Source organism: Sporobolomyces koalae (genome assembly GCF_050403365.1).
Source record: "Sporobolomyces koalae JCM15063 DNA, S_koalae_JCM15063T_v1_ctg14, whole genome shotgun sequence".
Taxonomy (NCBI): Eukaryota; Fungi; Basidiomycota; class Microbotryomycetes; order Sporidiobolales; family Sporidiobolaceae; genus Sporobolomyces; species Sporobolomyces koalae.
Window position 1 is genome coordinate 271,231 of NW_027481757.1, and position 23,261 is coordinate 294,491.

At 55.0% G+C, this 23,261-nt stretch overlaps 6 protein-coding genes across 6 annotated transcripts; 3 read left to right on the forward strand and 3 right to left on the reverse strand.

Moving 5' to 3' along the window:
* Positions 1-409: 409 nt before the first annotated feature.
* JCM15063_000552 (uncharacterized protein) lies at positions 410-6,770 on the forward strand (the record flags this gene model as incomplete). The annotated part of the gene is made up of 7 exons (XM_076678470.1): positions 410-2,024; positions 2,103-3,540; positions 3,617-3,776; positions 3,839-4,897; positions 4,973-5,902; positions 5,979-6,240; positions 6,322-6,770. The coding sequence occupies 7 exons, from the start codon at positions 410-412 to the stop codon at positions 6,768-6,770; spliced, it is 5,913 nt and encodes a 1,970-aa protein (XP_076534453.1).
* A 360-nt stretch (positions 6,771-7,130) lies between these two features.
* Positions 7,131-8,877, reverse strand: SPN1 (transcription factor SPN1; the record flags this gene model as incomplete). Its single annotated transcript, XM_076678471.1, has 7 exons — positions 7,131-7,592; positions 7,680-7,809; positions 7,877-8,114; positions 8,180-8,259; positions 8,351-8,540; positions 8,629-8,683; positions 8,773-8,877. The coding sequence occupies 7 exons, from the start codon at positions 8,875-8,877 to the stop codon at positions 7,131-7,133; spliced, it is 1,260 nt and encodes a 419-aa protein (XP_076534454.1).
* A 545-nt stretch (positions 8,878-9,422) lies between these two features.
* Positions 9,423-12,860, reverse strand: JCM15063_000554 (glycosyltransferase; the record flags this gene model as incomplete). Its single annotated transcript, XM_076678472.1, has 9 exons — positions 9,423-9,477; positions 9,540-9,638; positions 9,712-9,923; positions 9,990-10,910; positions 10,985-11,271; positions 11,345-11,645; positions 11,717-11,842; positions 11,907-12,029; positions 12,105-12,860. The coding sequence occupies 9 exons, from the start codon at positions 12,858-12,860 to the stop codon at positions 9,423-9,425; spliced, it is 2,880 nt and encodes a 959-aa protein (XP_076534455.1).
* A 2,286-nt stretch (positions 12,861-15,146) lies between these two features.
* NFS1 (cysteine desulfurase) lies at positions 15,147-17,150 on the reverse strand (the record flags this gene model as incomplete). The annotated part of the gene is made up of 6 exons (XM_076678473.1): positions 15,147-15,433; positions 15,511-15,655; positions 15,916-16,145; positions 16,231-16,505; positions 16,568-16,689; positions 16,764-17,150. 6 exons carry the CDS (start codon positions 17,148-17,150, stop codon positions 15,147-15,149), a joined length of 1,446 nt encoding a protein of 481 aa, XP_076534456.1.
* Positions 17,151-17,859: 709 nt separating this feature from the next.
* On the forward strand, positions 17,860-19,417 carry JCM15063_000556 (uncharacterized protein; the record flags this gene model as incomplete). The annotated part of the gene is made up of 4 exons (XM_076678474.1): positions 17,860-17,877; positions 17,952-18,281; positions 18,349-18,670; positions 18,744-19,417. 4 exons carry the CDS (start codon positions 17,860-17,862, stop codon positions 19,415-19,417), a joined length of 1,344 nt encoding a protein of 447 aa, XP_076534457.1.
* A 693-nt stretch (positions 19,418-20,110) lies between these two features.
* On the forward strand, positions 20,111-23,253 carry SYO1 (Syo1p; the record flags this gene model as incomplete). Its single annotated transcript, XM_076678475.1, has 7 exons — positions 20,111-20,314; positions 20,385-21,075; positions 21,159-21,526; positions 21,606-22,487; positions 22,572-22,730; positions 22,804-23,031; positions 23,125-23,253. The coding sequence occupies 7 exons, from the start codon at positions 20,111-20,113 to the stop codon at positions 23,251-23,253; spliced, it is 2,661 nt and encodes an 886-aa protein (XP_076534458.1).
* Positions 23,254-23,261: the final 8 nt, after the last annotated feature.

A 23,261-nucleotide genomic window follows, 5' to 3' on the forward strand; every position in this document is an offset into this window, starting at 1 on the left:
ACCCTCGCACCCTATCGCCCGTGTGACCGGCATCCCGCGCAACTTCAGTAGTTTGAGGCAACATCAGCAACATCCCAATCTGGACTCATTCTGTACGCTGATCCAGCTTTCCAACCTATTGAGATGGCTACGCAGGCCGATGGATGCGCTGGTTGACGTCGGGACCGACAACGCGCGCTGGACGGGACAATCTTGGCGATAGCCGCAACGCGTCTCTCATGCTGGCGAGAGAATGCAGGCAGCGCGCGGTCCATCGCACAGGCTATCCAGCTCGTACGGACATGCGTGCGAACCGTTTCAATAGCGCGATCAAGACAGCATGCGAGACCGCGAACCTGTAGACTGACTCTGTCGCTCTCTCCTGTTTTGGCCTGTACCTGCACAATAGAATCAGCAACGAGCATTGAGCATGTCCGACTCGAACCGTGCAGCCGAAGGAAGCGGTACCGCTCAGAATGGATCGACCACAGCCTCGACGAATACACCCGCTCTCCCTCCTCCTATTCGCGGCCGCCCTCGCTCGACCTCGGTCTCTTCTGGCTCTCCAAACCCTCTGCCTGGCGTGCCCTTGCCGACCCTGTTCCCCGAACCGACTCCTGCACCGCCACAGCTCTCGACCCCCCCGCAAGCGAACCCGTTCGCGTTCTCCTTCCCGTCGAGCTCCCCAACTGCCTCGACCAGTCTCGCGTCAAACCTCGGTCCTGCGTGGTCCAAGTCTTCGACAGGAGCTGCGCCGGAACCGCGCAGCGGAGGAGGACATCGTTCGTCATTGTCGATTCCAGGCATAGTTTCGCCATCGCCGCTCTTGCCCGGTGCAGTGCCGAAAGGAGGCCGACATCGACGCACGCAGAGTGTCAGTCCTCCCGGGTTCCCGACGATGAGTCCAGACGCGGTGAATGGGTTTGCAAGCGGACTCGACAATGGCAGGCGGAGTAGTGAACCAAATGTCCCCGGGGCCAAAGCGGAGGGCTCAGCTTCTCCCGCGATCACGACCGTCGCTTCATCGCGGCAACCACGTCTCAGTATCTCGACTTCGAATGGGAACCGACTCGGTTTGCAGCAGCAGCCCAGTCCGACGAGATCGCCCCGACAGAAATCCCTTCATGCCATGTCGTCCTCGCCTACGAACCTTTCCCTTTCTGACCCGCATCACCCTTCTTCGCATGCAAGCTCTCATCTGCCTTCGCACAGTCACGGTCTGCACCTTGCACACCACCACCATCATCAGACTCCCCCGCTTTCGTCACACGCCGCATTGTTACAAGGAATCCGCTCTCATGCCCTGCCCCATTCGCCGACACTCGAAGCGTCTTCGACATCACATCACGATGTTTCTCCTCTTTCGACCTCTCCGTCAATGTCGGGTTCGCATCTCAATGGTTTCGTCGCACGTCGGTTGTCAGGAGGTCAACATTCTTCGACTCGACCAAACCTGATCCCTTCGCCCCTCACCGGCTCGAGGCAGACTGCATCTCCACCTTTCGGACCGAGCTCACCCTCGAACGCTGGACACCTCTCGCCGAAACCTTTCCATCTCGCGCCCTCTCATTCCGTTGACTTGTCGAGCTCGGACGCGCTGCGACATGTCGCGTTGGATCAGGCCATGACGGAAGCGGTTTCGGACCACTACTCAACCTCGCCCGTACAGCAGCAAGGGTTGCATCCACGAACGAGAAGAAGCTCATCGGGCGCGATCGGGACCTCGTACAGCCCTCCGCTGTTGCCCCTGCCGTTCGACCTGCCATGTCCCGCATCACCAGGTCCGACTGGAGGTAGATCACGCAGTGGTAGTATCGGCAGAGCGATCTCGCCCTCGACGAGTCCAGCGAGTCTGTTTCTCGACGATGACCAGCGCGAGTTTGGATCGCCGAGCGAGAACGAGCCGCAGATGGGAACGAGCCCTCGAGACAGTGTCTTGCTTGATCACGACATTGCGAGGCCTCCAACTCCGCCTCTCGGAGTCAACTCGCTCTTCCCCGTCAGCGGGACCCTTCCTATACCTTCGCCGCCAGCACCGTTATCCTGTAAGTTTTTTTGGGTTCTTACAAATCATTGACCGTCCAGAAAACCAGGAGTGACCGAATGTCGATATGCTGCTTTAGCTCTCGGATTCGACATTCCGAGTCCGATCGTGTCGAGCCCTCCGCAAGAATCGTCCGATGCAGCTCCTTCAACCTCTTCTCCACCATTTGGCTCGATCCTCCTCTCGCCTACCTTGTCGAACCTCTCTACGTCTCGTCCACCATCGACCGGACTCTTGTCTCTCGCCCCGATCCAATCGGATTCTGAAAATTCCGTTCCTCCGGCTTCACCTCATCGGACCCCGCTCTCACTCCCTCCACCTCTCAACGCCCCGACTCCTTTACCGCCTCACCTCGTAGGCAATGGATCATTGAGGGCGAGATCTCGTAGTCGATCTCGCGAACGAGACAAGAGCAGGAGTCGCAGTCGAAGTCACAGTCCGAAAGATGGACGGGACCACGCGGATTCAGATAAAGAAGTCGATGGTCACCATGATCGACCTCGGTCTCCAGGAGGAATGAGATTGACTGGACTCGAGTTTGTTCCCAAAGTACACAGTCCGCTCGTCAGTCCTCCAGCGACGGACGAGAGCGAGTTCGAGATGACTGGACCCGAAGTCATGGATGACGAACACGAACCTGAACAAGATGAGATTGTAGCAAATGGTGGTTCTTCGGATTCAAGCGAAGATGAGAAGAAACCTTCTCCTCCCTCGATGCTGCCACCGCCGATACCTCCACCTCACATCGATCCGACCATCTCGTCCGCCTTGGGACTTCCGTACCTCTCGATTCCGAACGCAACCTCTCCGATTGGAACTCCAGAACATCTCGAAGAATCTCCAACTTCGATCGATTCGTACTTTGCCCTCGCCCCTGGAGCTGCATTGGTTCGATCTCCCGCTTCCCTCTCGGGACACACGATCACGCTGCCGCCTGCAACCGATTCATCGAATGATCGAGGTTCGAATTGGGAGGACGAACTCGACGAGGACGATTACGATTCGATCAACACGGGTCACCACGAGCATGACGAAACTGGAGAACTCGGAACTGCGACCCAAAGGACGACGGACGTGACTGCGACTCGACCAGACAAAGTGAACCTGTTGCAGATGCTCGGGATTACCAAGACTGATGCCGAACGAGAAGCGGAACGAGAATTTGCTGAACGTGAATCCGAACGGCGCAGACTCGAACACGAAGCTCAGGAACGAGATCGAGAGGAACGTATGAGACAGGAAGAACTGCTGCGACAACAACAACGTCGAGATGAACAAGAACAAGAGTACGGCGGTTCTTCAGGGTTCATGGAGATCGATCTCGAGAACCAAGGCGAATACCTCGTTGATTCGACCACGATGGACGAGAGTCACGATTATGGGTTTGGAGAAGCGGGAGACCTCAGCGTTGGGGACGTCGTTGATGTCGAGGGTGAATCGCTCACGATTGATGAGGAGAGTCTGTCGGCATTGGAACGCATATTCGTTTGTGCCAAGAGTGAGGCAGTGGAGGAGCGGTAAGTCGTATTTTCCTTTCGTCTCGAAACTGTCGAAGGGGGGAAGAAACTGAACAACCAATTCTTCAACCGACAGTGCACGCGTCGCCCACTTTTTGGCCGATTGGCTCCCAGCGGTCGAGATTTACGAAGCCGTCGAGTACATCTTGCCTCTCCTGGCGATCTTGACCGATGACGAGATGGTCAAGGAAGTCTTTGCTCCACAGCTCGATCGAGTGATGTGGCATTTCTTCGCGGTACGTTTCCCTTGCTTCTCAGCCTGGAATTGTTCAAGCTCATATTTCGGCATCGTCATCAGCACTGTCCATTGACAGAACTCGATTCGCATTCGGACAAGGAACCTTCGAACCCTGGATCTCCAGTGCCTTCGCGCTATCTGTCTCGACCAGATCTCGAGGTTGAACAGTCTCCAGCACTGTCAATCGACGGACCTTCAGATCGTTCCGCCACTCCGCCGCCAACTTCAGAAACGTCTCCAGCGGCTTCATCGTCGAAATCGGACCCGTCCTACCCGAACCTACCCCGAATCTCGGTCACGACGTTCACTGCGATCCTTGGTGCTCTCCTGACAGATCAATCGACGACTGTCGCCAAAGCAGCGGAAGCTGCGGTCGTGCGTTTCTTGTGTCGTCTTCGAGACAAACCGATTCCGCCTGCTTCTCCAACATCCTACACTCCTCTCGAACTCGATCCCTTGTTCCACGAATCTGCGCCAGTACCTGAGTTGACCGTTTCCGAACCGAATTCCGACGCAAAATCGTCATACACCATGAGTGCCGAAGTTCGACAGCTCCTCGAAGACGAGATCGTTACCGGTATCGTGATCGGCCTCGCTAGATTGGATGAAGATTCACATGAGCAACCCAATGGCGAATCATCGTCAACAGAATTGACAAAACCTCACGGGACTGATTCAAAGGAAACTGAACCCGAAACGAGCAACTTGACTCTATACATGAGTCCCGAAGAAAACGCGCTCGAATGGGTCGAGGAAGAAGCGGCTAGTCAAGATCCGGAACCTCGGATGGAATGGGACCAGGAGCACGACACGGCAGACATCGCTACTTCGGCTCTTGCAATCCCTGCAACGGGCTCACCTGCCGATCAAGTCTTTTCGAGTTTCTCGCCAGAACAACCAGCGGACGAAGAGTCGTCGATCGGCAAGATGGTGTCAATGAGCCTCATTGGGGCGATCGCCGCTGCCCATTGTCTCGATCCCGATGTACTCACAGCGCACTTTGTGCCCGAACTTGAACGTATGAAGGAAGAGTCAATGGTGTACGTCAGGAAAGAAGCCGTCCAAGCTTTGGGCAGCCTCGCCGCTGCCGTGCCTCTCGAGCAGCTCGAAAAGATTCTCGTACGTTCAATACGGTTTTTTTCTGAAGCCATGGAACCTAGATCTGATGAATCGGCGATCTTTTCCCGGTTGCAGATGCCCCTCCACGACGTGTTTTGTCAAGATCCGTTGTGGCACGTCCGTCGAGCAGCAGTTCTTGCACTCCCCGCCGTCTGCAAGCCACTTCCGCGAGACTCGCTGCACAAGAAAGCGGTCGAGGCAATCCGTCGATTCAGCACCGACGAGAGTCGTAACGTGCGCAGTGGAGCCCTCGAGATCGCGGGCGAGCTCATCTACCTCTTCCACGAAGATCCGGCCGGCGTGCCAGATGAGCTTCTGTCCTTCTTCCTCGGCAAGTCGCTCGATACTCCAGGACCAGGAGATGTTTCGTCTACCTCGGAGGACGACAGCCTCTCCTTTGGCAACACTTCGTCTCATTTCAGGAATGCGCTCGAATCGCCAACGGGATCCCTCCTCGACACGTCGTCCTCGTGGCAATTGCCGAATCATTTCAATCACCACAATACGCTCGATGCCGATCGGCCGATCCTCACCGCGTTCAACTTCCCTGCAGTGATTCTCACGCTTGGACGCGAACGATGGCATCGCGTGCGCGAACACCATCGGGCGCTCTGCAGAGGACCCGTCGAGAAAGCTCGCCAAAGTCTCGCTTCATCGCTGCACGAGGTTGCCAAAATCATCGGGCCTGAACAAAGCGATGCATGTTTACTCGAGCCGTTCTCGGGATTCCTGCAAGACGTCGAAATCGTGCAAACTGCGATCCTCGAGAACCTGCCTACACTCTTGTCCTGTTTCGGTGTCGAGTGTGCCAGGAAAGCACTCGAAACCTTGGGAGAAGCTTGGACCGACATCACCAATTGGAGGTTGCGGGAACACACTCTCAAGAGGGTTGCCGAGTTTGGTCCACAGTTCATGCAGAATGACGGGGAAGAGCACATTTTCCTGATCCTCGCAAAGGCGTACAAGGACTCCGTCGCGAGCGTGCGCGAGCAAGCTTCTGTCACCGTACGTTCTTAGCCCCAACCTCTATTCCCTATGCGGTACAGCCACCGATTGACCTCGATGCTGCGGCTCCCAACAGGTCCCTCCGCTATTGAACGCGGTCCTCGACGCTCCGGCTGCGCGAGCCAAGCTGTTTGCGTTCCTCGCAGTTTTCCGCACCGATTCGTCGTACCGCAATCGACTCGCGTATGTCTCGACGGTCGTCGCGTGTGTCAAAGCGAACCTGCCGCGCGCGCACTTCGAGCAGTACTTCCTCGACACTCTTGTCGATCTCGCCCGCGACAAGGTCGTTAGCGTACGGATCGCCGTCGCTCGTGCGGTCAGTGAAGCTTGTCAAAGACGTATGCTTGCCCACTCCCCTCCCACTATTTCTCATCGAATGTATCGAATGCTTACACGTGCCTGCCTCGAAACCTCGTCAGCTGCTTTGTATTCCGATCCCGATACTCGAACCGCTATCCGCGAGATCCTCTCGGTCCTCGTTGACTGCCCTGATCGGGATGTTCGGCTTGCCGTTCTTGAATACTACCAACCTTCACCCGGTGCATCCCCCTCGCCTCATTCGCGCCAACCCTCTCCAGAAGCAACTCGACCAAACCGGACCGCGTACGGCGTACGCGGCGATGACTCGCCTCGCAAGTCTCTTGGGTCGTCGTCGTCGCCGACATCTCCGACAGGAGACGATTCGACCATGACGGAACACGAGGGAGATGGGGACGATGTCGATATGGGAGATCACGAGCAAACTTCCGAATCTCATTCAGGGTCGGGTAACAACGACTCTGATGGTGTATTGCTCGAGAGTCCCACAAACGACGAGGATGTCGTCACTCGGGACGAAGGCGACTTTGTCGAAATCTCGAAACCTTGATTCCTTTTTTCTTTCCCTGTTACTTTTCGTGAACATAGTTTGTGATACCCCTCTCTTTCTCTCTAATTTTTTCTGCTCTGCATCTCTCGTATCGTTCGACCTCCTGTTCCCTGCTTTTGCTCACTCTTTTGGTGCGCATTTGAGGAGGAGCTGCGACTCGCGTTCTTCACCTCTCTCTCTCTCTCGTCGTCACTCGCAAACCAATCTTTGTGCATAGAATGAATCCCTCTCTGAAGAAAGAAACAGAATTGTGCCTTCGGTGCCCTGTTCGTGGCGAGAAAAAAGACATGACACATACAGAGGTAGAAGAGGTGAAAGGGCAAAGCTATGTTCGACGAGAAGAAAACAAGGGGGAAGGATTCAGACCCTCCTCGCAGCTTGTTGACCCGCTTGAATCTTCTTCTTGTACTCTCTCATCCTCGCTTGACTCGCCTGTCCACCTCCCGAGTTTGGAACATTTCCAGATCCAAGGTTCGATTGAGGGGCAACCGTGAACGTCGAAGTCATCGCTTGTGGGATCCTCGCTCTTCGTTGTCCTCCTGCCGGGTTCGAACCTGAGCCCCGAGTCGCCTGTCCACTCACTTCTTGTGCCGCTGCGTGAGTCGAATTACCGAATCGAGCATGGTGGTTTGAACCGCCGGAATGTTCTTGCACTTCTCGATCGACGAACGCTTTCGATCGACGCAAAATGGGTCGCATCCAATCGCTCACGAGTTGGTTCGCGAGTCGAGCAATCGCAGGGTCGACTCGTTTGCATTTCGTGTAAAAGTACACGACTCGACCGAGTTCGGAAGATTTGAGTGCCGAAGTTTCAATGGTCAACTATTGAACGTATGAACGACAGAATGACCGGTCAGTCGAAGGATCGAAACGACACGCGATTTGCTTGTTGAAAAAGACCAGACGTACAGTGCGGAGAATGTTGAACAAGGGTCGTTGAATATTGAGGGCTGGGAGCGACTTGTCCTTGAGAGGTTCCAACCATTTCTTGACGGCTTCAAGCAATCCTCCTTCGACGATCGTCTCGGCCAAAGCAGTCCTATCAAGCGGGAATCCCAACGATGAATAAGAATAAAGGAATATGAACCTCGATGAAAGTGACAAACTTTTGCATGAGATCGATCACTTTGGGCAACATGCGTAGTTTGTGCGTCGCAGGTTTCCCATCTTGGTTGTCTTCGACGTCTCGTTCAGCCGCGAGGATCATCTTGTTCCTCAAGTTGGCAACGGCTTCATCGTTCATCATCTCGAGGTCCTCTTCGTCGGCTTTCTTCTTCTTGCCCGTCTTGCGATTCGGTTGTTTCGCGGCGGCATCGATCTTGGCTCGCAGTTCCCTCCGTCGTCCTTCGATTGTGAAAAACGTCAGTGCAAGCGTACCATGGCGGAGAGAGATAGAGAAAGCAACTTGCTCGTTTCGGGATCCATCTCTTCTTCTGGTTCCTGTTCATCCACTTCTGCCTGTCGACTCTTTTTGCCCGATTTTTTCTTCCTGCGAAGTGTATATTCCACCAGAGGAGGTCAGATATCAGCCTGCGGAACTTTTTTAACCAAAAAGAGAGAGAGAGGAATAGAGGACTGACGTTCTCACGGTCTCAAGTTCCTCATCATCTCCTCCTCGAGTACGCTTCTTTTGAATCTTGCCCAACTTCTTGAACGACGAATCTCGATCATCTTGTGCCAGGTCTCGGTCCTGTTGGTAGTCGTCTCCATCATCGGCTCGGGGAGATTGAGGGGAAGCTGAACGAGTGGGAGAACGACGAGAGGACCGTCCTAACACACAAACGACGAGAGCTTTTGTTCAGCACCTGAAGCGCTGTTCTATTATGACTAGGCAGGCGAGAGGAGCAGCGGAACTGACTATCGTGTTCTCCATCCGAATCCGAGAGATCACTCAGATCCGAATCATCTCCAAACTAGGTTTCGCACAAATGCCAAAAGATCAGATCATGGCACTGGTTGAATCACATCGAGGGAAAACTACGGGAGAGGAGAAGAGACTCACGACATCGAGCAACCCAGGACGATCAGTCGCGACTGCTTCCGATTCTTCCTCGTTCTCGCCCTGCTGCTCTCGTGTAACGTCTTCGGGAACTTCCTCGTCTGACATGGCTGTGGTGGTTCGAGACGCGTCGCGAAGTGGAGACGGTGACATTTGATTCATGATCAGCAAACAAATGCACTAATTAGATTTGTATTATCCCTTACATTGTTAATTGAGGCTCGACCTTTTGTAATTGTAATTCTACTTCCCGCTCTACTTGCTCTCCGTCTCTCTTCTTTTGGCTACAGAGAGTATCGTGAGATGGAGCATTAGGATGGCAAAAGCACAAGGAAGGGAATGTCTAGGAGGGGGCGAATCCGAGCAAATCTAAATAGCTAAAATCACACACAACGAGCGCTTTCCGACGGTAGGCGATAAAAGGGCAAATCGGGAACGAGGCAGGCACGGGGAGAGAATGGTATGCAGGAGGGTAGTTGAGGGGGTACACACATGAAGCGAGACAAAAGAAACTAGTAAACCCGGTAAAGAGATGACCTAAATCCTGACATTTCCCAGTTTGGGTTTTTTGGGGTGTCCAGCGAGAGATACAACAGTTTTCGAACGAGGTGGATTACGATGAGAGAATGAACGAGGGAGAAATGGGTATGGGATTATGCCTCTTCGGTCGGAGGCAGGTTGATTCCTTTCGGACGGCCAGACCAGAACCTGACAGAAACGTTTTTGTCAATTGAAGCTCATACACGAGCGAAAATGACGAGTGTGCTCACTGTTTGCACCAGCCAGCAGCGCTGTCGTCGAATGGCGTAAAGCACGCTCCGTTGAACGCCCATCCAGCGTAATCGGGAGTCGTCAAGTCAAAGATGCACCTGCCAACGTAGACGAAAAACCTGTCAGTCCTTCCGAATCTCGCTTTGAGTCTTGAATGGCAGAAGGACTAACCATGCGCCACACTGGAACTTGGCGCTCCTTTGCAACGCGCGAGGGTTCGAGAACGACGAACTCGGCGCGGTGCAATCCTTGGGCGTCTCGATCGAGTCGATCCAATCGGTCAACGCTTGGTTCGACTCGCCGCAGCGGTCTTGCAGTTCCTTGCCGACACCGAATCGTGGCGGAGCTTTGAGCATGTTTTGCGCCGCGGCAAAGTCCGTTTCCTGGTACATCACAAACGGGATCAGCAACCTTGAAGCGAACAGGTCGTGACACATTGTAACACTCACTTGATGCGCTTCGAGCAGGAGGTCTTGAAGGGCAAAGTACGCCGCCGGGTTGGGCAGGTCGGCGTCGTGGTCGTGTCGGGGCAACTTGGCCTGGTGGATCTCGTCAAACATGCCCATCAACGTCTGACGCCAGTCGAACGTCTTCTCGACGTTCTTGCGTCCGTTCGCACCGTACTGGCGTCGCAAGTCGGGCGATCGGATCAACTGGTCGAGTTCGGCCGCGTACAATGGAGCATCGATCTCGGCGTTGAGTTTGTGGTCGACCAGCACACCGGCCATGAGCGATTCGCCCGTCGTCGGGTCCGTGAGACCGTCACCGAGTTGTTCGGGCAATGCACCTGCGCGTGCCGTGACGATCGGGAGACCCATCGCCATCGCTTCAGCGACTGCAATCGAGATGCCTTCACTCATCGAGGGGAGGAGGAAGATGTCTGTCGCGGCGAGGAACGTTTGCGGTTGTTCGACCGTGCCGAGCACGCGCACGAATCCGTCGACTCGGAATGCCTGAATGCGCTCCTTAAGTTCGTCCTTCTTGTCACCGTCGCCGAGCATGACGATCACGAATTCACCCTCTTTGTGTCCGAGTTGACGCAGCGCATCGGCGATGTCGGGCACCAGGGTGGGACGCTTTTGCGGGTCGAGGCGGCCAACGATCGTGATGACCGTAGTCGAAGGATCAACGTTGAGCAGGTCCTTCTTGGCCATCGCTTTCATCGACGCGTTGTTGGGAGAAAAGTCGGAAACCTCGATACCGAGCTTGACGACTCCGATCGACTTGGGCGAAACGTGTCCTCTTTGGAGGAGCCAGTCGCGCAGGTACGACGAGCACGTGATCGTGCGCGACAGGTATCGTTGCGTGATGACCGAGAACGTCGGGTAACCGCCAGACTTCCAACCATCGTACGCCTCGTTGTGGAGGTACTGTAAAGATGAGAAAGCGCACGCAAGACGTTAGTTTCGACTGTGGTCCGCGCGAAAAGGAGAGAAAGACTGACATCGATGAATTTAACGTGAGGCATTTGCTCAGTCAAGGCCGGGAGCATTTCGTACACGAGTTGCGAGTTGGAGAAGACGACTTCCTCGATGCCGCGGGATTCGACGAGGTACTTGAGGTAACGAGGGATATCGGGAGCGCGGAGGAAGGAGGGGAGGATGTGCACGTCGTGGGTGTACTGAAGAACTTGAGGGCGAAGCTCGATACCAGCAGGGTTGCGGTAAAGCGTGCAGACGACTGTCACTCGGTAACCCTTTTCAGCGAATAGCTGGATCATATGCAGTGCACCTGTTCTCGCGACAATATAGTGTGTCAGCTACTCTGCGTCATGGATGCTGTGGAGGGAGGGAAGAGAACTGACCGACATCGGCGCCACCGACGTAGAGCCAGGGCACGACAAACATGATCGTCTTTTTGAAACGCGCGAGGTGAGTCTCGAACGGCGAGGCCCAGTTGATACGTTCGAGTTGCTGTGAAGTGCGGGCCGAGATATCGGGGAACTTGCCCGGCTTGATGAGCGCTTTGTGCTTGTCGTGGATGCGCTCCTTGAGACTCGCGAAACCGTCGACAAACATGTCACCCCATCGGGCCGAGCGGAACGCAGCCGGGTTTCCACGGTACCAGTACAGCGGCTCGGGTACCGTTCCGCCCCAAAATCCATGCTGGTAATCGAGCAAACCACAAGCGAGGTCAGTGGAATGAAGCGCCAGGCGGATCGAGCAGACTCGCTCACCTCGGCAAGGCACATCCAGAAGTCCCAGTCTTCACCACCGACGGCAAAATTGACATCGTCGTAGCGGCAGCCCGAGTTGAGCACGGCGCGGAGCGTGTAAACCGCCGCGTTCGGCACAAAGTTGCCCTGAAACGAACGGCAGATCAGCATCTCGAGCCTAATTGGCATCGACAATGGGAGCGGAACTTACGCTGTAAAAGTTGGCGGCGCCCGAATGGAGTCCCATCGTGACAGTTTCGTTGTTGGCGTTGAATTTGATGACATGGAACCCTCCGAGATCCCACTCGGGGTTCGACTCGAGCATCCAGACCGTCTGCAATGGGCAAGAAAGAAAGCGTAAGTGAATCATCACGGGGCCAATGGCGGCCGTAAGGAGAGATACACGAACCTTTTCGAGCGCGGTAAGTTCGTAGAGATCATCGTCGTCCAAGCTGGCGAGGTACTTGGGTCGCCTGGCTTCGTTCTCGTCGCTCAGAAGCCATCGGAGCGCAACATTCCTGCTCGCCGAGAGTCCACGGTCGCCCTCGTTGTGGAGAATGACAACGCGAGGATCTTTGGCAATCTCGTGGAGCATGGCGATCGATTCCGTGTTGTTCGAGTGATCATCGACAATGACCCACTGGATGTTTTGGAGCGACTGTCCGAGAACAGACGCAGCGGTTTCGAGCATGATTTGACGCGGGTTCTGAGTCGCCGTGATGATCGAGAGAACGGGAGCGATTTTGCGGAGTCGTCCCAACGAGACGGCATCGGGCGCGAGGAGGAACTGGTTCGAGGGCGGTCGGTGATCCGAAAGCGGATGGTTGTGGAAATGAATGTTTTCGTGAATGTGGTGGACGGGCAGGGGCTCGGTGGATAGTTCGAATGGGGCATCGAGTGCCGTGTCTCTCCGGGGCTCGAGGGCGGTCGAAAGGTCGCCCGTGTGTGGGCCACGCAGTTTAGACGATTTGAGAGACGACCCGCGCCAGGCTCGTTCCGCGGTCGCCGATCCGAAGTTTGATATCCGTTCGCCCCACTGGTGCGCTTTCGTGTCGATCGTTTCCGAATCGCCCCAATACCTCCACACGACAACACCCTGCAGGACGAGCAGGACGAAGAGCGGGATTGTCACCTTGCGCCGGCGTCCGGACTTTGCGTTCTGCATTGAGGTGGGTAGAGTGGGCGAAGAGAACGATCGAAGAGGAGTTGAAGGCAACGCAATCATCGGGCGAGCGCGTCGCTCCTGATTGATGTCTGAACGGAAGGATTACAGGGAACACGGAAGCGCGCTTGCCTGGAACGCGTAGATGCAGAGTCCTAGGCGTGAGTAGTGGCAATCGAGAGCACCGCGTCGAGCGCGAAGAGCGAATACACTCACTTGAACTTGGCGGACAAAGAGTCGCGTCGAGACAGGCGACAGGTCACTGGTCGGAAGGCGCGAGTGACGGGCGGAATATAGAAGCCGCGATAAGGGCTCACTAGGCGAGAGGAGCGAGTGTGGAAGAGTCGCGAATGAATGTGATTATTCGAACAAGCGAGCTGCGATCGCGCGAGAGTCACGAGAGGCTGGTAGGTTGTTTGACGCGTGACGTTATCGGTGTGCGTAAGGGCGTGAGAAACGAATGGGAATAGAGAGACGCAGAAGGGAGAGCCGACCGAGAAAGTTTTCCGTGTGAAGGTCGAAGACGACGGGCCCGGGAACCGAGGAACGGAAATGCGAGCGAGCACAGAAGTTGCAAATCCGGTACCTCGATCGCCCTTCTCTCCCAGCCGAAAGGGCCCAATTCATGATTCGGCTCCGCCTCGATGGTCTCAGACTCCCGTCTTCACCTGCGTGGCCGTCGGACACGCTCGCGCCCGCTCGAGCTTTGCAGGATTCGTTCCCCCGCGTCTCACGCTCTCTCTCTGCGTCTTGCCCTGTGCTGCGGATGATCTGGTCTTCCACAAGTAACAATCCCGGCTCGAGGGGCTCGAGCTGTGCAGGTACAGTAGCAGTTTGCAGGACGACCGATCGTCCTCGACACCAAAAATGTTCCGGCCGCAGAGGGACGAAATGGTGTTCCGATTCCCTGCTTGCGCTTGAATGCGATCGCCTGCATGGCATTCAGCAGCGTTATCTTATCGTGAACACAGCGTACGCCAACTCGTCCCTCTCCGTTCGTTTGTCTCCACGTGTGATTTCCCTGGAAATCCAGATACGAGGCGACGGAATTTCGTGCAGGGTCCTCTGTCTCGCTCCGCAAAAACCGTGTAGGCTAAAAGCACTAAGTGGCCGTTTCGAACCATGAAGCGGAAACGAGCGGGCCAGTAAGACTCGTACTGTACAGGCCAGCTGTCATACGGTTACGCTCTTTGTTCGTGTACCTGTCGGTTCCCCGCGCGAAGGTCGACCTTCGGACTCCTGACAGTCGACTCCTGAACGCTTCCCGTCTCGCTTCGGACCTCCTCCCTTCTCCTCTCCTTACTGCACAGTACCGTCCTCCGTCGTCGAGGCTCGAGCCAAAATTTGTACCTGATCCCCAGATTGCCAGCCGAATTCTTGCGGTTTTTCCATCCTTCCAAGTTCCGAGCCTCTCTCTGTCTGTTCTCGGGCTCGGTACAACCATTTGTTGCGGATAAAGTAACCCAGTGGAACGTCCTGCGGAAGGCTCTGTTCTCGAGTCGCAGGAGAACCTTCTCGATAGACTGGCTGAAACTCCTTCCCAGCCTTGGCAACCACTTGTTCGAGCTCCAAACTACAGTGTATCGGTGAAAGCGAACGCATATCTTTGTTTCCACGCTTCGGAAAGAAGAATCAGCGAGGTCTCGAACTTTCAGGCCAGTCGTTTCGTCTTTCGAGGGAAAAGCGCAGAAAACTGTCGATCAGAATTCAGAGCAAGCGTTGACGTTAAAAGCGCTGCCGTTGTTCAAGCTAGAAGGTCAAGCTTTCGCGGGGGAACGAAGGCGCCAGGACTTCTTGCACCTTCCAGAGCGGACGACGAAAGCAAGCTCTCAAAAGGATCAAGCTCGAGGAAAACAGGTTACACTACATGTACAGGCGAGAGAGAGCGCCTCGGCACGGCAGTACGAAGTGAAATCACAAAGGAGATGGACCGAGCGAGAAGGCGGATTGTGTTGGATGCAATCAGTGTTGGGACCTGCGAAAAGGGAGAAACGCAAAAGAGAAGAATGAGAAGGTCAGCCTCCGGGTCGATCGATCGAAGTTTCGGACACAGACACGTGATCGGATATGAGAAGGAAAGCGGGGTCGGACGCGCGCGCGCGCCGCGACGGAAAGAACGACAGACGGGGCAGAGACAGGGCGTGAGAAGCGTCGATCGAGTCCAACTTTCATCCCGATAAGGGGCGTGCCCGAACGCGAAAATCACATCGAGAGAGGGAGTGCGGGATGAGAGGGAAAGTCGAAGGGGAAGGATCGGAGGAGGCGTAGCGTCGGGGATCGAGCGAGACGCTAGTGGAAAAGCGGGACGTACCAGTCAATAGTTTTGAGGTCGATGCCCTCCTGGATCATCTCCCACAGAGGACTGAGATCACGCAATCGGGTGACACTGCTCACGACCTTGTCGACTACGAAGTCGACTTCGGCGTCGGTCGTGAATCGACCAATTCCGAATCGAATCGACGAGTGCGCCATATCCTCTTCCGCTCCAAGCGCTCGAAGTACGTATGACGGTTCGAGCGACGCCGACGTGCATGCAGATCCCGAAGAGACGGCGATGTCTTTCATCGACATGAGAACTATGCGCATTTTCGGCAAAAGTCTCGTTAGATCTCGTCAGAAAATCCTCGAGAGTCTAACAAAAATTTGAACTGACGAGATTCTCCCTCGACGGCCGTGAACGAGAGATTCGTGCAGCCCGGGTAGCCGTCAATGTCTCCGTTGCGCACCACTTGCTCGCATTTGCTTGTGATGCCATCGTGCAGTTTCTGCGCGAGACGTCGAATGTGCGCGTGGTCGTACTGTGCAAATAAGATAATGTGTCAGTCTTTCAAACTCTTATCCCAGCTGTTCGGCCCTCGTGCTGTCGACTCGGAACCCCTGCACGAAGCTCTTGGCGATGCCACAGAATGTGCTTCGCTCGCGGTTGAGACAAGAAGACGCGCTCGCCAACTTGCATGACTGCTTATTGGGCAGACTGCAAGTCGCGAGGCGTCTTCTGGGAAGCTTTCGTCACAGTCGACAAGCACGGGACCTTTGACGGATCAATAGCTGTACTGACCGACATCTCCTTCTTGGCCAGTCGCGCTGCCTCTCCGAAACCAACAACCAAGGGCGCAGGGACCGTACCGCTCCTCAGACCACGTTCCTGACCTCCTCCATTGATGATGGCTTCGAGACGGACACGGGGCTTGCGTCGGACGTAGATGGCACCAATTCCTTTCGGTCCGTAGAGCTTGTGGGCAGAGATCGAGAGCACATCAATCTTTAGATCGTCGACATTGACCGGGACTGTTGCAGGAGCAGGTCAGGAAAGCGACAAATTCGTGTCAGCGCAAGGCATTTAACGGATCGAAGAACGGTAGTGACGCCTCACTTTTGCCGACAGCTTGTGCAGCATCAGTGTGAAAGAAGACACCCTTGTGCTTCTTAACGATTTCACCAATCTCCTTGAGAGGTTGGATCGTGCCAATCTCGTTGTTGACCATCATGATGGAAACGAGGCAAGTGTCGGGGCGGATCGACTTTTCGAGCAGTTCGAGATCGACGATACCGTTCGTCTTGACTGGCAAGTACGTGACTTCGAAACCTTCATCCTGCAGGACTCGGCACGAGTCGAGCACGCATTTGTGTTCGGTTTGAGTGGTAATACTGCGCGTCATATACGAGTCAGGCCCTTGCTTTGCAGTATGAATGTGACGGGTGAGACTCACATGTGCTTCTTCTTGCCTTTGTAGAAGCGAGCAATACCCTTGATCGCCATATTGTTCGATTCAGTTGCACCCGAAGTGAAGACAATGTCTTTCGGATGAGCTCCGATCAGATCGGCAATGTGCTGATCGATGGAACACAAAGTATCAGGCGACATGGTCAAGGGCAAAAGGAGTTGAGGATAGTTGCGGCTCTCACCTGCCTTCCAGCGTCGACCGCCTTCTCGGTCTCCCATCCGTATGCATGCGTCTTGCTATGCGGGTTACCGTACTGGTTGGTCATGTATGGGAGCATGGCGTCGAGCACACGCGGGTCGGTCGGAGTGGTCGCCTGGGCATCGAGGTAGATGGGCCTGCCAATGTTCTCGCGGTTGTTGTCGGGCGCCTGGGACGATTCGCCAGCAGTCACTTCGAAGCCCAACATATCGTTCGAAGGCGAGACGACGGTCGTTTCGGCGGCGTCAACTTCGATCGGCAGCGAAGTCGAGTTGCCGAGCGGGATTGATGAAGAAACAGTGGCGAGCGAGCGGTACGCGAATGCCGTACGCGGCGCAGACACGACCGTTGAGCGAGCCAAACGGCTCATCTGCTGCAATGAACGCTGCATGTTGCGACTCGATGTTGGGGTTTATGGTTGGCGAGTGAGGCAATGCGCGACAAATTCCATCGACTGGGTGTCTCGTGATTACTAATCTCGCAAGTTCGATCTTCATAGTTTCAAGCTGTCTTGATATCTTCTTATGAACTGGAACGTCAGTCTTGGACAGGCAGCCAGCGCCCGAATAAATTCGCTAATTCCGGCTTGAACTTTTTGGCCTGATGCCGTCGGTTTCGCCCATCGGCCCGGTTGTCCATTGACTATAGATCAGTCGGTCTCGACAACCTAGAGTGAAGGCATGTCGAGGGTTTGACCGCGCGCTCAAGCAGCGTAATCGGCTCCTACAGAGTCCATCGTTGCCCACCACGTATCGAGCTTGGAGCGATGCGGGTCAAGAACATGTGGCACTTTCGCGGTGTGATGGACTCGACAGAACTCCGTCAAGACACGGAAGAAAGGCCTGTATTGAACACACGAGCGTAGCTAGCGTCGGTTGCTCACGCATGAACCACCAAAACTTTTTCGACAGCATTAATGCGTCGAGCTCGTCTTCGAAATCGCGGCTCCCGAAGCCATTTATAGTCTCATGTGCTGATATTCGCAACGCTGGATGCTTGTTGTCGCTTCGGAGAGGCGCATACACAAAGTGGATCCTGTCATGTGACCTAGACATCATCGTCATCGACCAGTTAGTAGAATGGAAACGTGGAGCGAGGTAAAGCACTCCTCTGTATTGGACGTCCGATCCTGACATGTCAACACTCACCTCGAGCCGTGAACTGAGATCAGGAGCTCTCGAACGCATTCCTCCCGATCCCATGGCACTATTTGCGAACCTCGTCTCGCAACCTACTGATCAAGCTCCTACATCATCAAGATCCACTCGACATTGCGATCCTTGCGACCGACCTCCATGGAGTGTACTATGAGACGCTGAAAGGGCGACAACTCGATCGACGGATAGATGATGCAGTCGCAGCTAGGTCCAGATCGCCTGAACCCAACATGACGGGTGTCGCTGGGGATGCTCGAGAATCAGCCAAGCGAGTCTTGCAGGAGCTAGTCGACGCTGTCGCGAGCGGAAGTGCGAAAGCCGATTCTAGGGAAGAAGGCTTCGAGGTGAGTCTTTGTTGCAAGTCGACAAGCTACGTATTGCCGTCTTGACGTCGAGTCTTAATCAAAACAGCAATACATCACGATCACGCTACCGGATGAGAAAGTGTTTCGATTCTTGCCATTCAAGCTCGAAGCGGAATCAGTACACGTTCTCGCCTCTCACCTGATTCAACCTCTGATTGGAACGTCTTGTGCACTCTTGTCGTTGCTGAAAAAGGAGACACCGGACGAGAAGGAATTGATCGCCAAACTCGAACCGTCGCTCAATGCGTCTGGGAGTGCAGAGAGACTCGCAGAGGGCAGGAACTGTTCGACATTCTTCAAGATTGGAGGCGCAGGTCTCCTTGCGCGATGGGAACATTCGATGCTGAACGCCAAACCAAAGCGGGACGGTAAAATTCTTTCGGCTACGAATGCAAGTTTGGGCGAGGGTTGCTTATAGCGAGCTCGAATTCCCTATTGCAGCCTTGCGACTTTCGCTCCCAGCTCCACGGATAAATACTCAGCTGCCCATTGGACCTACGAGCGGAGCTTCTCGAGAGATAGCGACACAGTTAGCGGTCCAACCCCGCCCTGCGGTATCGCCCAAGAGATCAGGACTCGCCGGCAGAATGCTCGACCATCACTCGCCTACGAAAGGTGAACGAATCGGCTGGGATGACTCACAGGTCATTGATACGTCTCGCTCTCGGACAAAAGACAAAGGCAAGCAAGTCGAGCGCGACCACCATGTCGAAGCTGATACGGTCATGAGTGAAGAGCGCGAGCCCGAACTCGAGGCAGGTCAAGAAGAGCCATTCACGGATGAAGAGGTCGAAGTGGTCCCCTCGAGAGGACAGTCTTTGCCGTTGTCACCACCACCCCTCCATCTGCACCAAGAGCGATCAGCTCTACCTTCCCCATTCTTGGGCAACTCCACCTCGAGTCGTCAGCCGAGTCCGTCGTTGAGCGAGATTCGTGAGCCGACGCCGACGCAAGAGCAGTCAGAGACCAAGAAAGCCGAAAAGAAGCGCAAAGCAGAGAAGGAAGAAAACGATGCGCTGGCGAGGAGGAAAGCAAAGTTTGCCATGTTGGCGTCGGGGTCGTCGGGGTCGTCGTCGGGCGCGAACAAGCGGCAAGCAGCAACGAAAGGATTATAGCAAGGTTTCTGGGATACTGGATTCCACGCCACTGTTGTAGAACTCCTGCATCGACCCGATTCGCAAGCGAACGATGCATTCCCGGAGATCCGGCGATCCGTAGTGATTGTCCTAGTCGATAGAAGTTTTAAAAATGCCAAGCCTCGGACACGGATGTTCGCAGCAAGTAAACTGCAAAAGCGGATCCGAACTCACGTTTGGCGTAGTGACACGATTGGTTCTCTCTTGGACAGGGGTTGCTGCACAAGATGTCCCAGGTCGTGACTGCTTTCAACGAATGACGAAAGCGCGTCTGGTAGAGACAAGTTCGCGGGGATTCAGTCGAGGCCCGTTGCAGTCGAGGCACTTCCAAGGGGTGAGCATGTAAGGCGGAGTTGGCTAGTCCTTTGCACCCTCCATCGATGCACGTGTGTCAACCTAGTACCAATGACACAAATTCTGGGTCGTCAACCCCTCTGAGTTGCAATCGCAGATGCGCACGAGTCGATCAAGATGAACCGGTGAGGTTGCAACCGGATTGCTCGATGCGCCCGGCCAAGCTCGCAGAAAGATTCGTAAACATATCCTGGTAGTTACAGGGCGGATAAGGAAATCGCTAAGGTGGACGAGGAGGGAGGCGAAGCGTGAACAAAAAAGCGGCGCCGAAGTTGATCTCTCAACTTTAACCAATCCAACTCTCGCCTTCGAGCCAAGATGGGCAAAGTACGCCACCGCAAACGCACTCGAACTGCTCGACTCGAGGCGACTGCGACGCCACTCACTGGCGCCGACTCGAGCTCGTCGGCGGGTACGAACGGCACCACCAAGCTGCCCGCCGTGCAGAAGAAGGAACAGGAGATCTCGAACGTACTCGACAAGCTTCGAAGCAGCGATGCGAGGGACCGCGTGTGGGCCAGTGTGAGCCTCAGAATGTCTTGCTCACCGGATCAATCAACCTGCGGACTGACCGTCTCTCTTCTCTCCCTAGTCGACCTTGTCGTCCCTGCTGTTGACCCTGCCCGCCGTGCACTTGCGTCTGCTTCTCTCTCGCAACCTGATCGGTCTCCTAATCGAGCGCCTCACGCTCCCGATCCCAGCTCCTCCTTCATCCCCTGATGCGTTCCCAGCGGCTCCCTCGTCGGATGACCTCACCACCGCCGTCGAGGCACTTGGCACCCTGCGCAACTTGGCCGTCTCGTCCCCGCCTCACATCATCTCGGAAATGCACAACAAGCGCCTCTTGCTCCCGCTCCTCTCGTCTCACCTCCCTCTCCTCCTCGCGTACCTCCCGACCGTTCTCGCGCCCGCTCAACCTCCCGTCAAACCGTCGCTGCCAGCAACGCCTGCCGACAGAACCGCATGCGACCTCGTCAACGAGGCGAACGAGACCCTCCGCAGGGTCTACTGGGACTGGGCAGAGAACGTCCTCGTCCTCTTGTGGTGCTTGTCCGAGAGCAACACGAAAATCTTGGCCAGTCTCAACGCTCAGGGCGACAAGATTGTCGAACTGATCATGGCATTCCTCGAAGAGGACAAACTCGGTATTGCCGAATCGGCTGGACTCGAAGACCACGAAGGGGTCATGCAACTCGACGCCAAGAAGAAACAGAAGAGCAAAAAAGACAAGGACAAGGAGAAGAAGGCTTTGCGAGTCCCTCTCTTTGTCGCAGTCGCAGCAGGTTCGTCGCGTCTTTTCTGTCGCTTCTCTCGTGAAAATCATTTGGGCCCGTGAACCCTTTCGCTCACCGGCCTCTTTCCGCAGCTCAAACGCTTCATGCTTTCGTTTCTTCGAACCCGGCTGCGAACCCTCATCTCCTGTCTTCACCCGGATCTCAGACGTTCTCGCCGACGCTCTCTTCGCTTCTCTCAATCCTCCTGACCCCTGCTGCCCCAAACACGAAATCGACTGAAGCGCAAGAGTACTGGACCCAATTGCGAGTCCTCTCGTTCGGTACCCTGTTGGAACTCGCCAAGAGCAAGAGCAAACGGAAAGACATTGACCAAGTGCGAGATGTGCTCAAGGAGGATGGAGGTGCCAAGAGAATCTTGTTCGAAATCGTGCAGCAAGCTGGAGAACAGAAGAAACTCGAAGGTTGGGTACAGGAATCCGCCAAGGTCGCTAGTCAAATCGTGAGCTCTCGCTTTTCATCGCTCTCATGTTCTAGTAGTCGAGGCTCATAAGTTAATTTTGCTTTCCTACACTCGTCAGGATCCCACCGCTCCGCAACCCCCTACTCCCGCACCAAACTCCCCTCAAGCACAACTCAACTCGCTCGAACGACAAGCGCAAACATTGCAACTCGCACTCGAAGTCCTGTCAGAATACCTCGCTTCGGGTCTCTCGACGCCCGGCTCGGCAACAGCTGGTCAAGGAATGGGAGACGATGAAGAATGGGGCGGAATCTCGATGGACGTCGAAGAAGGTGATCTCGACATGGACGAAGACGGTGACGATGACGCGATGGGCGCAGAGGAGGGAGACGTCGAGGTTGAAGGCGACGAGTCGGAAATGGACGGAGACGACATGCTCGAAGATCTCGAAAACATTGTTGGAGACGATTCGGAAGACTCGGACGACGAGGAAGCCGGTTCGAGTTCGTCGAAATTGTCTCTCACCTCGCTTCCGCTTCAACTCTTGTCCCTCTCGCAACCGACCTCGCTCTCGTTCGTCCCAGCATCGTCGTTCGCGGCCACCCCAGATGGTGCCGATCCTTCAACTGGACTCATTTCGACGGCCGCCACTCCCAACTCTACGACTCTAGCTCTCCCTGCGCTCCTGTCGACCCTCTCGGACGCGGTGACAGCTATTCACGTTCGAGCGATTGAAGCGCTCAACAACCTGTTTGTCGCGCTCGCTCAGAGCAAGAAACCGTACGGTCGGGGCAAGGGCAAAGAGAAGGAATTGCAAACCGTGTTCGAGAAAGTGCTCGAAGGCATGCATCACGCTCTCACCTCGGTCAAGCCGGCTGAGAAGAAGACGGGAGAAGACGAGGTCGACGAGGTTGAGGAGAGGAGAGAAGAATTGATCTCGGCGAGCGCAGGTGTCGTTTGGGGTTGCACGAGATTAGGTCTCGAGGACGATGGAAGCCTCGTGAGTCGATCCGAGATCTTTGCTGTTTTTTCTCCGGACAAAAAAGAACTTGAAGTTCCTGACAACTGAGAAACCCTCGTACAGATCGTCGGTCCTTCGACTACGCCATTCTTGATTGACAACGTTTACAGTTCCACCTTCGCTTCGGCTCCGACACCGCAAGGAGAAGCTATCAGGGTTCGAGCTCTCGGTGCTCTCGGTCAAATCGGACGGAGAAAGGATGTCCCCATTGAAGAGAACGCCGTGAGCCTCGGTCTCGCCGCCTCCAATGCCCATTACATACGTACTGACTGCTCTCGGAACCTTGGTTTTCCAGCACATTGGACAATTCATGCTGTCTCTGTTGCCCTCATCGACCCCAAGAAATGCTGCGGCTGCACAACAACCTGTCGCGTCACCGCTCACGCCCGACGCGCTTCTGCAAGTTGTGGACTCGTTCATCGATCTCTACGCTGACGAAGAACGAGAGTACGACGTGCCGAATTTCCGAAATGGAGGCATGTTGCCAATTCTCGAAACTACCATTGCCGGAGTTCGAGCAGCTGTAAGTGACACACCTCTTTCCATTCAATCCATGATTTCGGAATTTCATGCTGACTCGTCCATTCTTGATTGCTGGCGCTTGGGGATTTTTTAGATCAAGAAGATTGATCGCAAGAAATTCCCGGAATTGAGGTTGCGAGCCGATGGAGCTCTCGAAAACTTGGTCGCGTTCACACAGTACAGGAAAGACTTGCTCAAACCTGCCAAGGGTGGACGTAGATGAATCTCTTC